A 14,451-nucleotide genomic window follows, 5' to 3' on the forward strand; every position below is an offset into this window, starting at 1 on the left:
ATGGTGTTGGATAATGTGCATCCATCAGCAAACATCCCCATTTTTACCTTCATGGTGGAAGGAAGGAAGTTCATTGAAGCAGTTGAAGATGGTTGAGCTTAGGACACTACCCTGAGAATCTCTGGCAGATATATTCTGGAGGTGAAAGGACTGAACTTCAGCAACCACAACCATCTTCCTTTGTGCTCCAACCAATGCAGAGTATATTCCCTGATTTCCAATCATTCTAGTTTCACTAGGGCTCCATAATGGTAATTGACATTTGTGTGGCGCTAATGTTACCAGGCCAGAAATGTTGCCCACTACTGCTGATGGATCAAACAGTCATAAAACATGTGCAAGAACCCAACTGAAAACAGAAATGTGTGGGGATTGAAAGACAAGAGAAAAGATTGAGAAGTATTCTCAAAATCCTATTTGCAAATCTTACTTCTGTGGAAATGCATTTGTACAATCCAGTCAGCCCTGGGAACACCTGTTTATCCATTTCCTCGGATAAGCAGATGGATGATGATGGGATAGTGTAGGGAGAGGGGCTTAGATTAGTTCAGGGGTCGGCGCAACGCCGAAGGGCCTGTTCTGCGCTGTATTGTTCTATGTTCTGTGTTTATATGTGTAGATCTTTGCCTAGAGCACTGCCGCAGAACAAGCAACAAGAAATTAAATAGTGCACTAAATGGGCAAATATCAGATGAGGTGTGTATCAGCTTCTTTTCCCTACTTTGAGCCTGATTTGGAACATGACTCTTCATTGCTGTAGCATTATTTATCCTGACAAAGCAGAAGGAGCTATTCTTTTTAACATAGAAGTATGTTTTGATGATTTCCGATTAAAATTAACAAAACCAATGAGCATTCATTAACAACTATCTCAAATTTTCGTAGTTATTTCTTGCAGCTTTGTCCTGCTTGTACTTTGCAAAAACGTTATCAGGGAGCTATATGAAGAGTACAATCACGCAGATAGAGAGACGCTTCGATATTCCAAGTTCACTCATTGGTGTTGTTGATGGAAGTTTTGAAATCGGTGAGTACTGGTCCGAAAATTCTCAAATGGAACAGAAACCAAACTTGCATGTTATTAACAAGATGGTCTACTTTGTTTATCTCTTTTTGACTAAGGGAACCTGTTGGTGATTGTATTTGTGAGCTACTTCGGAGCAAAGTTTCACAGGCCCAGGCTCATTGCAATTGGAAGTGTGGTAATGGCTATTGGAACTTTTTTAACAGCTTCACCTCATTTCTTCATGGGACGGTGAGTTTTTAAATTATACAATGTGTTATAAATACATGGTCACATGCAGGCATACATTTACAACGCATACATCTTGTGTATGTTTAATTATGTAGAATGATAGAGCTCTGAAGCAGCCTATTTAAGCTGTCATAACTGTCAGCTCTACATTTCTGAACAACGATGTTCCTCCTATTTTTCACCAAAGCCTCACAATCGTTACCAGTTAAATTATTTATCCAATTTGCTGTTGAAAATTACTATAGAATCTGCTTCCATCTCCTCTTCAGTGCATTCCAGATTGTAACTTGCTGGATAATCTTTTCTTCCCCTCTTATTGTCTCTGGTTCATTATCAAGTTAATTGAATCTGTGTCCTTTAGTTAGGGATCACTCTGACAGTCTTTCCTCATGCACTGAATTTGAACATTGTTCCCCTTGGAGCAGAGTACATTAATGCTCAATTTCAGTCGTTATTTTGTACAAAATAATCACAGCAACATTCAAGTAATCCTCATTTTCACACTCTCCAGTACTTTTGTGATCCTTCCTATAACTTAATGCCGAGAATTGGCTGCAGCAATCCACATACTGCCAAATATTTGGATTAGACTGTTTTGAATTGTCTTGTGATTCTGGACTACATAAATGGAATTTGCAGCTGTGATGTATTATAATCATTTAACCCAACTTTCTTTTTATTCTGAGATACAGTCTGCCTCTGTCAATATGCCTTTTTGTTGCAATCAGACCCTAGGCAGTGTTCCCCAAGTTATGACTGTTCCAGATGAACTGCCTCAAATGTTTAAGATCCCAGATGAGAAGGGATGAATTACCTCCTCTTTAATCACCCGCTTGCCACCCCGTCCTCCCCACGTTTTGTGGATACCTTTTTCTGAAACCAAATTAATTTTGTTTTACGAGGAACTAATTCAACCAGGCACTCGTGAGTTAGCAGAAGACTGAGTTACACATTACAAAACTCAAAAACGAAATAATAATACAACATGCACACCCAGGTTAGAAATAAGATAATCCATGCAAAGATATAAGTGGTACAGATCACATTTGTTGGCTGAAGGGCCTGTTCTAATGCTGTACTGTTCGGTTATGTTTACAAAGAGTAGAAAGTGCCATGTTACTAGTCGAACAGTTGATTTTAGGATTGTTGGCTTTACAGTTATTTCTCCTTTCGACTGGTCAGTAACACTTGTTAACACTCAACAAGAGAGTTTTTCTTGTCCTAAGACAACAAGGTGTAGAACTGATGAACACAGCAGGCCAAGCAGCATTAGAGGAGCAGGAAGGTTGACTTTTTGGGCCTAGACCCTTCTTATCCTGTTCCTTTTTGACTGGCTTGCTGGTTAGTTGACTTCTCAAGCTTGGAGCGAGAGAGTCCTTTTAACTGCAATGCAGGGGTGACGAGTTGGTGGATCTTTGACTGTGAGCTTTACGGTATACCAGAACTTATTAGTAAACACAAGCACGCTTTCTTCACCGACAAACACAGATCAAATCCAGTCCTATTCCAGTCCCCACCTATAACTCTTTTTCCAGTGTATTGATGATATCATTGGTGCTGCTTCTCTCTCTTGTCCAGAATTGGAAGAGTGTATCAATTTTGCTTCCAATTTCCACCACATTCTCACTTCCACCTTGTCCATCCCTGACTCCTCTCTTCCCTTCCTTGACATCTCTGTTTCCATTTCTGGGGAAAGGCTGGCCACTAATATCCCCTATAAACTCACTGACTCTACATCGACACACCACACTTCCTGTCAATACTCTATTTCATTCTACCAGTTCCTCTATCTCAATCACATCTGTTCTGATGATGCCAGCTTCGAGAGAGGGGCTTCTGAAATATCCACTTTCTTCCTCAACTGAGGATTCCCCAGCACCACAGTTGACAGGGTCCTCAGACAGGTTCAACCCATTTCCTGCTTTTCAGCCCCCACCTGTTCTCTTCCTCCCTCAACAGCGATAGGTTCACCTTGTCCTCACCTACCATCCCACCAACATTCATATCCAGAGGATCATGAGATGCCATTTTTGCCAGTTTCAGCAGGATGCCACGACCAGACACACATTCCCATCCCCTCCCTCATGAGACTCCTCCAAGCATCGTTCGTTCTGGGCCATCGTATTCTGTTCCTCCTCCACGACCAACAAACCCCACAGCCGCATGGCACCTTCCCCTGCAGTAACAAAAAGTGTAACCCTTGCCCATTTATTTCTCCATTCTCAGTATCCAAGGACCCAAACATACCTTCCAAGTGAAGCAGCACTTCACATGCACTTCCCAGAATCTAGCCTGCTGCATTCACTGCTCACAATGTGGTCTCCTCTACTTTGGGGAAACAAAGCGTGGACTGGGGTGACCAATTTACAGAATACGTACATTCTATCCAGAATGTAAAGACCCTGAGGTTCCAGTTACCTGCCATTTCAACACATCACCCTGTTCCTTGGCCAACATTTCTGTTGCAGGTTTGCTGCAGGGCTTCAATGAAGCGAAACTCAAGCTGAAGGAATAGCCACTTCCTACAGACAAAGGGGGTGACCATGGGTACCCGCATGGGTCCAAGCTATGCCTGCCTCTTTGTAGGTTATGTGGAACAGTCCCTCTTCTGCACCTACACTGGCCCCAAACCCCACCTCTTTCTCCGTTACATTGATGACTGTATCAGCGCCGCCTCGTCCAAGAGGAGCTCGAACAGTTCATCCACTTCATCGACACTTTGCACCCCACCCTCAAGTTCACCTGGACCATCACCAGCACATCCCTCACCTTCCTGGACCTCTCTGTCTCCATCTCAGGCAACCAGCTAGAAACTGATGTCCACTTCAAGCCCACCGACTTCCACAGCTACCTAGAATACACCTCTTCCCACACAGGCCCCGGCAAAAATTCCATCCCCTATTCCCAATTCCTTTGCCTCCGCCGCATCTGCTCCCAGGATGAGGCATTCCACTCCCACACATCCCAGATGTCCGCGTTCTTCAAGGACCGCAACTCCCTCCCCCGCCGCAGTGGTCGAGAACACCCTCACCCGTGTCTCCCGCATTTCCCGCAACACATCCCTCACACCCCGCCCCCCCCGCAATAACCACCCCAAGCGGATCCCCCGCATTCTCACATACCACCCCACCAACCTCCGGATACAATGCATCATCCTCCCACACTTCCACCATCTACAATCCGACCCCACCACTAAAGACATTTTTCCATCCCCACCCTTGTCTGCCTTCCGGAGAGACCACTGTCTCCGCGACTCCTTTGTCCGCTCCATACTCCCCTCCAACACCACCACACCCGGCGCCTTCCCCTGCAACCGCAGGAAGTGCTACACTTGCCCCCACACCTCCTCCCTCACCCCTATCCTAGGCCCCAAGATGACTTTGCATATTAAGCAGAGGTTAACCTGCACATCTGTCAATGTGGCATACTGCATCCACTGTACCCGGTGTGGCTTCCTCGACATTGGGGAGACCAAGCGGAAGCTTGGGGACTGCTTTGCAGAACACCTCCACTTGGTTCGCAGTAAACAACTGCACCTCCCAGTCGCGAACCATTTTAACTCCCCCTCCCATTCCTTAGATGACGTGCCCATCATGGGCCTCCTTCAGTGCCACAAGGATGCCAACCGAAGGTTGCAGGAACAGCAACTCATATTCCGCTTGGGAACCCTGCAGCCCAATGGTATCAATGTGGACTTCACTAGCTTCAAAATCTCCCCCTCCCCCACTGCATCCCAAAACCAGCCCAGCTCGACCCCTCACCCCACTGCATCACCAAACCAGCCCAGCTCATCCCCACCTCCCTAACCTGTTCTTCCTCTCACCTATCCCCTCCTCCCACCTCAAGCCGCACCTCCATTTCCCACCTACCAACCTCATCCCGCCTCCTTGACCTGTCCGTCCTCCCCGGACTGACCTATCCCCTCCGCACCTCCCCACCTATACTCTCCTCTCCACCTATCTTCTCCTCTATCCATCTTTGGTCCGCCTCCCCTCTCTCCCTATTTATTTGAGAACCCTCTCCCCAGCCCCCTCTGTGATGAAGCGTCTAGGCCCAAAACATCAGCTTTTGTGCTCCTGAGATGCTGCTTGGCCTGCTGTGTTCATCCAGCTACACACTTTGTTATCCTGAAAGAATAGCACTTCATTTTCTGCACTTCACTTCAAAGCCTTCTGGACTCAATATTGAGTTCAACAATTTTAGGCCTTGAGGCACCTTCTCGTATGTCCTCAACCCAACCCCCACACAACAGGCCTTGTTATCACATAGTCTGCTATTACACACAGCCCATTGTTAACCACTAACAATCCCCATTAGCAGCTATTCATTCTCCTAGGCTTACTGTTACCCACTCCTTGGTCTGTTCAACTGTTCTTCTCTCTGTTTGGGCACTATCTCTACCTATCCTTTGCACTTTACCCCCCTATATCTTCTGCATAAAAACAACGGTTTCCTAGCCACCATCAATTCTTTAAAAGGTTTATGAGACCCAAAATGCTAACTCTGATTTCTATCCACAGATGCTCCCATATCTCCTGAGCTTTTCTAGCAATTTCTGTTCTTGCTTCTGATTTCTAGCATCCACAGTTCTTTTGCTTTTTTTTAAACAGAAGTCAAAGTTGCAGTTGGCTCTTAACCTGTTTTTTTGTATGTTCTTGGAAGGGCAAAGCAAGACATATCTGCGAGAAGTTGTTTTTGTTAGTAAGGAGACAATAGTCAGCTCGCATGTTAAACCTTCCTGTTAAATCTCTCTCTTGCTGCTTTAAGTTAACCTTACCTTCATCGCTCAATCCTATGCGTGTAGGATTTGGGACGTCACGGTGAGGTTGTACAGGATATTGGTGAGGCCTGTTCTGGAGTACTGTGTTCAGTTCTAGATGCTCTGTTACAGGAAAGATATCATTAAGCTAGAGAGGGTTAAAGAAAAGATTTAGCAGGATGTTGCCCAGAATGGAGAGTTTGAGTTATAAGCAGAGGCTGGATAGCCGGGACCTTTTTCCCTGGAGCGTAGGAGGTTGAGGGGTGACCTTATAAAGGTTTATAAAATTATGAGGGGTGTAGATAACATGAATGGTAGGTATTTTTTTCCTTAGGGTGGCAGATTTCAAGACTAGGGACTTATTTTTAAGATGAGAGGACAAAGATATAAAGACATGAGGTGCAATTTTTTTTTACTTGGAGAATAGTTCACGTTTGGAATGAACTTCCAGAGGAAGTGTTGGATGTGGGTATAGTTACAATGTTTAAAAGACATTTGAATGAGCATATGAATAAGAAATGTTTGGAGTGATGTAGGTCAAGTGCAGGCACATGGGACTAGTTTAATTTGAGATTATGGTCAGCATAGACTGGTTGGACCGAAGGGTCTGTTTCTGTTTTGCATGACTCTGACACTACAAGTGTGACTTTCAGTGAATTCCATACAGGATTTTGCCTGCTGGCATTGAATTTACTCCTGCAGCTCATTTTTGCCTGTAGCGAGCTTTTTTTTTCTCTGAAAGAAAAATACATTTTGAAATTAAAAGTATGAAAAATGTCTGCAGCATTTCAGAGTTCTGATCCATCATCATGACATTTTTCCACAACATTTACAAAGTGACCAATCTTCTTCGAACACCTGTGCACATACAGGCTCCAATTTCTTCTTCTGTTTCATTTTCTTTCTATTATGCTACATCTCTTTTTCCTACTAAAATGTATCAGTTCACTGAATTCATTTTTTTCTGAGTATCTGCCCATCTCCCCAGCCTGTGCCTGTCATCCTGGGGCTTAAGACTTTCCTCAAGTTTTCTGAGTTTATATCAAATACAAGCTTTGAAATTATGCTGTGTACATCCAAAGCCAAAACATTATTATGTAGCAAAAGGAGTAGTCCTCACTCTATACTTCCTAAAAAAACAATGCTGCCTAATTTCTGTCCCTCAGCCAATTTTGTATTCATGCAGTCACTCTCCCTTTAATTCTACAGATATTATTTTAGCTAATCAGTATATTAGGCCGTAGCTTATTGTTTTCTTTTAAATTCTGCATATATGTCAATTGAACTGCCATCATCTAATCTCTCTAATATTTCAACAAAGATAGTAATATAACGCATGCATGCTCTATTTGGGTGTGTATGGCATAATAAGTGAGTGTTACATTTATGTGAAGTTTCTGCTCCCTTTAAATGCAACTTTTCTCGGAGCATAAACATTACTCCTAATATCAGTCTGCTGTCACTACGTTTGCGCTTAATGCATATCATCCATGCCATATGCGTGAAGCCAATAACACTTCTGCTTGTTCCAGATACAACTATGAAACTGCAGTCACATTTTCAAACAATTTGACCATGATCACCTCTCAGTGCTCAAACACATCAACAGATCCAACAACCACAGCACCTGAGGAAAGCTCCTCAGGTAAGCTCCTTCCCGATATATACACCAATGGATTACATTGAACATCATTGATCTACGATGAATCATGTTACAAACAGGATGTTTTCTGGCATGCCTGACATTTTGTTTCAGGTTGTGAGAAAGCAGCAGGCTCCTCCATGTGGATATATATATTCTTAGGAAATCTTTTGCGGGGGATTGGTGAAACACCGACTGGACCACTGGGCATATCATATCTCGATGATTTTGCCACACAGGAAAATGCTTCCTTCTATATAGGTAATGTGAAGTTGATATGAATAACTCAAATATTGTGAGTTTTCAGACAGCATTTTGAGAATTTTTTTTTGTTGTGTTCTAGGAATTTTGTATACGGTGGCCCTGATAGGCCCATTGTTTGGATATTTATTGGGATCGATGTGTGCCAAGCTGTTTGTTGACATTGGATTTATTGACTTAGGTAAGGAAATTTTAAAGAGATTTTTCCTTCTCATTGTCGTATTTGGGTGTTTGTCATGTAAAATGGCGGTGGTGCATTACTGACCATTATTATATAAAGCCTCATATTCCTGCGTCGTATTTGCTGTCCATGTATAATGCAAGCCAGCTCACAGGCCATATTGAAGCTGGCTTTAAGAGTAGCTATGAAGGGCAAAGTAATCTGCTCACAAGGGGGATGATTTAGGGACTTTTGTCAGAAGTCTCACGACACCAGTTTATAAACCCACAAGTTTATTTGAAATCACAAGCTTTCGGAGTTCTGCTTCGAAGTCATTTCACATGAAGGGCCAGAGCTCTGAAAGCTTGTGATTTCAGATAAACCTGTTGGACTATAACCTGCTATCGTATAACTTCTGACTTTTTCCACCCCGTCCAATGCTAGCACCTTCGCATTAAGGAATGTAATCATTTGAGCGTAAATAAGTGAGAATAAACTTCAGCACTGAGTTCAACAACTCCAGAGCGTGAAACTGTACTCCCTTTTAATTACCATACCATCTACGCCCCAGCCCCTGCATCTTGTTTTCATCTTTGCTTGCTCTTCGCAGATCTGACCAATTCTTTTTCCCCATTCAAACAACAATTAGCACCTATTTTGGATCTCAATCTCTCTTTACCACTATTAGCACTCCCTTTTGTCTTTTGCTCTGGACATACACATTGTCTATTCCATTGATACCTCCTTCCCCTTTAACAGCTCAAGAATGATTATTTTCCAGTCACCTTCAGTTCCATAGAAGAGTCTTTGGGCTGAAAAATTAATTTTCTCTCTGGACAAATACTGACAGATCTGCTGAATTTCTCCAGAAATTTCTGTTTTTATTTCTAACCTCCAGCATCTGTAGTGTTTTGTTTTAATTCGTGTGTGTTCTGGCAATTGTATGTACGCAGTTTCCAGTGACTTCAGTAAGCATCAAACCTGGACTATGCACAAATCTGTGATATTATAACAATGTAAATAATTAAGGTTTTTAATATGCCCCATCTTGGGTGGCATGTGGCTCAGTGGTTAGCACTGCAGCCTCATAGTGCCAGGGACACAGGTCCAATTCCAGGCTTGGGTGACTGTGTGGATTTTGTATGTTCTCCCTGTGTTTGCGTGGGTCTCTGCTCATGGCCTGGTTTCCTCCCACAGTCCAAAGATGTGCTTGTTAGGTGGATTGGGCGTGCTAAATTGCCCATAGTGTCCAGGGATGTGTATGTTAGGTGGATTAGCCATGAGAAATATAGGGTTGGTGTAGTGGGCAGTGAAGAAGATTATCTCAGAGTATAATGGGACCTTCATCAGATGGGCCAAGGAGGGGCAGATGGAGTTTAGTTTTGATAAATGTGAAATGTTGTATTCTGGCAAGGCAAATCAGGGTAGGACTTATACAGTTAATGGTAGGGCCCTGGGGAATATTGTTGAACAAAGAGACATGGGGTGCAGGTACGTAGTTCCTTGAAAGTGGGGTTGCAGGTCGACAGGGTGGTGCAGAAGACATTTGGCACGCTTGCCTTCATTGGTCAGAACATTGAGTATAGGAGCTATGATGCATGTTGTGGCTGTACAGGACAATAGTGAGGCCATTTTCCGAATACTGTGTGCAATTCTGTTCTCTCTGCTATAGGAAAGATGTTCTTCAACTTGAGAGTGTGCAGAAAAGATTTACAGTGTTGCCGGAACTGGACGGTTTGAGCTATAGGGAGAGGCTGGGGCTTTTTTCCCCGGAGTGTCAGAAACTGACGGTTGACATTATAGAGGTTCATAAAATCATTGGGGCATGGATAGGGTAAATAGCCAAGGTCTTTTTCCTAGGGCGGGGTGTCCAAAACTAGATGGCATAGGTTTAAAGTGAGGGGGGAAAGATTTAAAAATGACCTGAGAGGGCAAATTGTTCACGCAGAGTATGATGTGTGTATGGAGTGAGCTGCCAGAGGAAGTGTTGGAGGCTGGTATAATTATGACACTTAAAAGGCGTCTGGTTGGGTACATGCATAGGAAGGTTTTAGAGGGATATGGACCAAATGCTTGCAAATGGGATTAGGTCAGATTGGGGTGACTGGTTGGCACAAATGTATTGGACCAAAGGGTCTGTTTTTATGCTATATACTATGGAAAAAACACTTGTTGCTTTGATACACTGACTGTGTTGTAACAGTGAATAATATAGCATTCTGACTATACAAGAATGTACATGCATAACAAACAGTTCCTTATTTTCCTTGAATAATAGAACAATGTAACAGTATCTCCAGAATAACATGCCCTTGAACATCTGTTTTCCAGAGAGAGTTACAATCACGCCAAAGGATGCAAGATGGGTTGGTGCCTGGTGGCTTGGGTTTCTAATTGCTGGTGCATTTTCGCTCCTTTTTTCCATACCATTCTGGTTCTTTCCAAAATCTATAACCAGAGAGACAAGTAAAAAGGAACTTGGCAAAGCCTCTGAAAAGATCGATTTCCTCAAACTGGATCAAAGTGAACCTGCAAGGAACATTCCAAAAATTTCACAAGTGGACCATGGCGAGTCTCAAAAATTCGACTAATTTTTACAACCATATCTATCAGTTGCTTCAATCAATAAGCTATCTTTGGGATTTTTTTTCATTATGATGTGTGTTTTCCTATTAATCAAATATGTATTTAAGAATTGTCTTTGAATAGTTTCAAACGTCTATAATCAATTGAGTATTTTACATCTCAAGCCAATGGCCCATTTTCATGTAGCTTTATCCCATAAACTACAATTAGATAAATGACCAGATCATTTATTTAAAGCATTGTTTGAGGGAGATATGTCAGCTATGATAACTGAAGAACTCAACTACACTGTCTCAGTATGAGTCAAATGGGGCTTTGATTTAACATGACATCCAAAAGGTAGTGCTTCTGCCTAGTTCACTTTCTGGAAACTGCATGAGACTAACAGCTTTAGTTAATTGCTGTGAGGGGGTGGGGTTTGACTCACAAGCTTTTAACACTATGGTGAGACTGAGACGAAAATGTGATGGGATGAGGCCTTTAAGTGACCATTAACAAATAGGCTGCCCACTGACTAGTTCACTGTTAAAATTCCAGTGGAGGCAAATGTGTGTAGTTCTTCCATGCCACCTGACTTTAAACCTCACCTGCTCTTGGAAGCCCACTTGGGGACAGGGAAGGCTGTGAGGTGTGAGTTGAGGGGAGATAGGTCAGGATTAAAATTCTGGTCTTGCTTAGTATTGTGAGCACTCATCAACATGGCAGTTGCTATGAGGGGAACCCCAGAAGAATCAGCATCTCTCTTGCAGAACTGATGTCTCACTAATGTGGCATATTGCCCCCATTACTTGGGTTTCCACTGACCTGTAGTGACATGTTAAGATCAGAATTCCCCTGGTGCTGAGGAAGACTCATTACAGTGAGCTCATGTCTTTTTTTCCCTTTGGAATTCCTTACTGACGTCATTCATTGTCATTTTGTCATGGCAAAATTTAACAATTCAAAATCTGGGGAAGAGGCATGTTTTGCCTACTTCAGTTTTAACCTCAATTATTGAAATGTTTAGAAATGTCGGTTTTGAAATGTCATAGAAATTCACAGCAGATCAATTAACATTTAATCAGAGTATTTACGTATTAATGACGTTAATGGCAACACTTCCATCAGAGCTGATTGAGGATTACATACTTTAATGTATCAATGAATTACCTTGATGAGTGACGACTGTCATGTTACAGTTTCCAGGATTTCATATTTTTCTTGTTAAATTTGGTGGAGGAGGGAGCGGATATCAAGCTTGGGTAAGGGCAGTCAATGTGAGATAGCAAAGAGGAAAATCATATTTAATTTTCTGACATTGTTGACAAGATTCCCAAGGCCAGTACTTGTGCTACTTTGTAATCATATTTTCAGACAGATTTTGCTCTGCTCACATTCTTGAACAATGGTCTGAAGCATTGAGCTGAAGTTTAGAGTTGTGATTCAGAAACCATTTCTTGGCATGATCCCATTTTCATGTTTTGGACTTTGTGGGTGATCCTCAGGTGAAAAATTTCAGCAAGAGCTGTTGAGCAGAGGGGAGAGATTTCAGTCATTGTGCAGGCAAAAGTGTTAATTATTTTATAAAAACCAAAAGAACTGCGGGTGCTGTAAATCGGGAACAAAAACAAAGTTGCTGGAAAAGCTGAACAGGTCTGGCAGCATCTGTGGAGGAGAAAACAGAGTTAACGTTTTGGGTCCAGTAACCCTTCCTCGGAACTGTGTTAGTTACTTGAGTTTGGGCAGAATGGGGGCTGGGAGAGGAATGCTTGAGTTATTGATTAGTTGAGGGGGAGCGACAGTTTCAGTTGTTGAGTTGTAGACAGCTTTAGCTTTTGTCTGTGAAGGGTGGCTCAGTTTGTTTAAAAGTAGTTGATAATCATAGATTCAGTTGGAACTTTGTCCTTATTTTAAAGTGGGGATGGATTAGAAAAGGGAGGAAGTCATTATTTGGTTGCATTAGGTTAAGTCAGACCCCATCTGGAATATTCACGAGGATGATATAAAGTTTGAAATGAAGGGTGTTGTGCCTGGTATTCTCCTGAATTGAGAAGTTTGAGAGGCAATATAGTAGAGTTGCTTCAAGTTATATAAAGACTTCATAGGGTAGATAGAGAAACAGGATTTGAATTAGATCATTTTGGTGTTTCGTTTTTGTTTATTCATTCCTCAGATAAGGACGTCACTAACTAGGGCAGCATTTCTTGTCCATCCCCAATTGCTCAGAGGGCAGTTAAGATTCAACCACATTGCTGTGGGTCTGGAGTCACATGCAGGCCTGACTAGGTAAGGATGGCCGTTTCCTTCCGTAAAGGATGTTAGTGAACCAGATGGGGTTTTTCTTCTGACAATTGACAATGGGTTCATGGTCATCATTAGACTCTTAATTCCAGATTTTAAAAAAAATTGAATTCACATTCCACCATACAGGCTCTGTGATTCAAACCCAGGCCCCCAGAACATTAACTGGGAGTCTGGATGAACAGTCCAGTGATAATACTGCTTGGCCATTGCCTCCCCTTGGTGTGAAGTCAGTAGATCATTTTTATCCGAAGAGTAGTGGAAATGTGGAACTCCCTCACTGAAAAGACTCTGAATTGCGTGTTGATTGGAATTTTTTAAGAGCAAGGCGGATTTACTTTTGTTGGTCATGCATATTAAAGGTCAGCTGTGTTCTGGTTGAATTATGGGACGAACCTGCGGGGCTTAGTGGTATACTTGTGACTGTGACTTCTCAGGAAGCACAAAACGACACGACAATGAGCTGCAAAATAATTGAAATAAGTTCCTAAAGTGTGAATGATTGATTTAATGTGTTCTTTGCTGACAGTCTATTCACCAGCTGACCCAAAATAACACTGACAATATTTATGTTGCATTTCCAGGCTTCTTTTCATCATTGAAAGCACTGTTCTCAAACAGCTGCTACGTCCTGTACTTAGTGTCAATGGTCATACAAATGAATTCTCTAATTGGGATGTTGACCTTTAAACCCAAGTTCATCGAGCAGCAGTATGGCCAGTCGGCATCCAGATCCAACTTCCTCATCGGTTTGTACTTCTGTTGCCTACATATCCACGCCAAACAATGTCCCGTATTCCATTCCTTTTATTGTGGCATGTCATAAGGCCAGTGTCCATGATTTCTTTGAGACAATAGCTAAACCAGGTGGCAGAAGACATTTGTCAGTATAGCGATGATGGAATGAATGGTCAATGGAATTATTGTGCATTAGATTTGGGGAACTGAAACTTGTTCCAGCTCTTCTTTTTCTCGCTGTGACTGGTTTTTTTTATTTTTCTCCCTCTTCTCAATGACACCGTCTGCACGGCACAAATTGTTCACATTCATCGCAGGAAGACATTGGGTTGCCGGTTGCATGACATGGATTTTTAGGGACAAAGTCTTGTGTTTCTGCCAAGACGGGTGACTCATGAGCATTTCTTTCAAAAAAAATTGCTGGTTCAAGGAAGTTTGCGCCCATGCCCATTTTCAGCAACCTTCCCCCTGGTGTGGCTTATGGGTAGGGAAGGCATCGCACTCCTGGACTTGCTGGTTCAGCTGTGGGATGGACAGTTTGAAAGCTTTCCCTATTTCCTTCACTTGCCCCACAAAAGTGCAGTCCAGGCCCCTCAGGTACGTAAACATGGTTCCACCCTTTCGGAGGAGGTGTGTGCTTAATATTGTGCAGATGTTAGGCGTGACACATGACCAAGATAAAGCAGAGGGTCGTAATCACTCCAGTGCTGACCTGCAGAATGATGAATATTAAAGTGGCCCCATGTTTATGAACACAGAGAGACATTTTT

General features: G+C 42.7%; 1 protein-coding gene across 1 annotated transcript in view; it reads left to right on the forward strand.

The window, feature by feature from the left end:
* LOC125463302 (solute carrier organic anion transporter family member 1C1-like) overlaps positions 1-14,451 on the forward strand; it is a 46,410-nt gene that overhangs the window by 4,465 nt on the left and 27,494 nt on the right. Inside the window, exons 3-9 of the mRNA XM_048554425.1 lie at positions 886-1,027; positions 1,123-1,255; positions 7,547-7,659; positions 7,771-7,917; positions 8,000-8,098; positions 10,409-10,645; positions 13,528-13,692. Coding sequence (XP_048410382.1) covers positions 886-1,027; positions 1,123-1,255; positions 7,547-7,659; positions 7,771-7,917; positions 8,000-8,098; positions 10,409-10,645; positions 13,528-13,692 — 1,036 coding nt within the window. The remainder of the gene's footprint in view (positions 1-885; positions 1,028-1,122; positions 1,256-7,546; positions 7,660-7,770; positions 7,918-7,999; positions 8,099-10,408; positions 10,646-13,527; positions 13,693-14,451) is intronic.

Source organism: Stegostoma tigrinum, chromosome 25 (assembly GCF_030684315.1).
Source record: "Stegostoma tigrinum isolate sSteTig4 chromosome 25, sSteTig4.hap1, whole genome shotgun sequence".
Taxonomy (NCBI): Eukaryota; Metazoa; Chordata; class Chondrichthyes; order Orectolobiformes; family Stegostomatidae; genus Stegostoma; species Stegostoma tigrinum.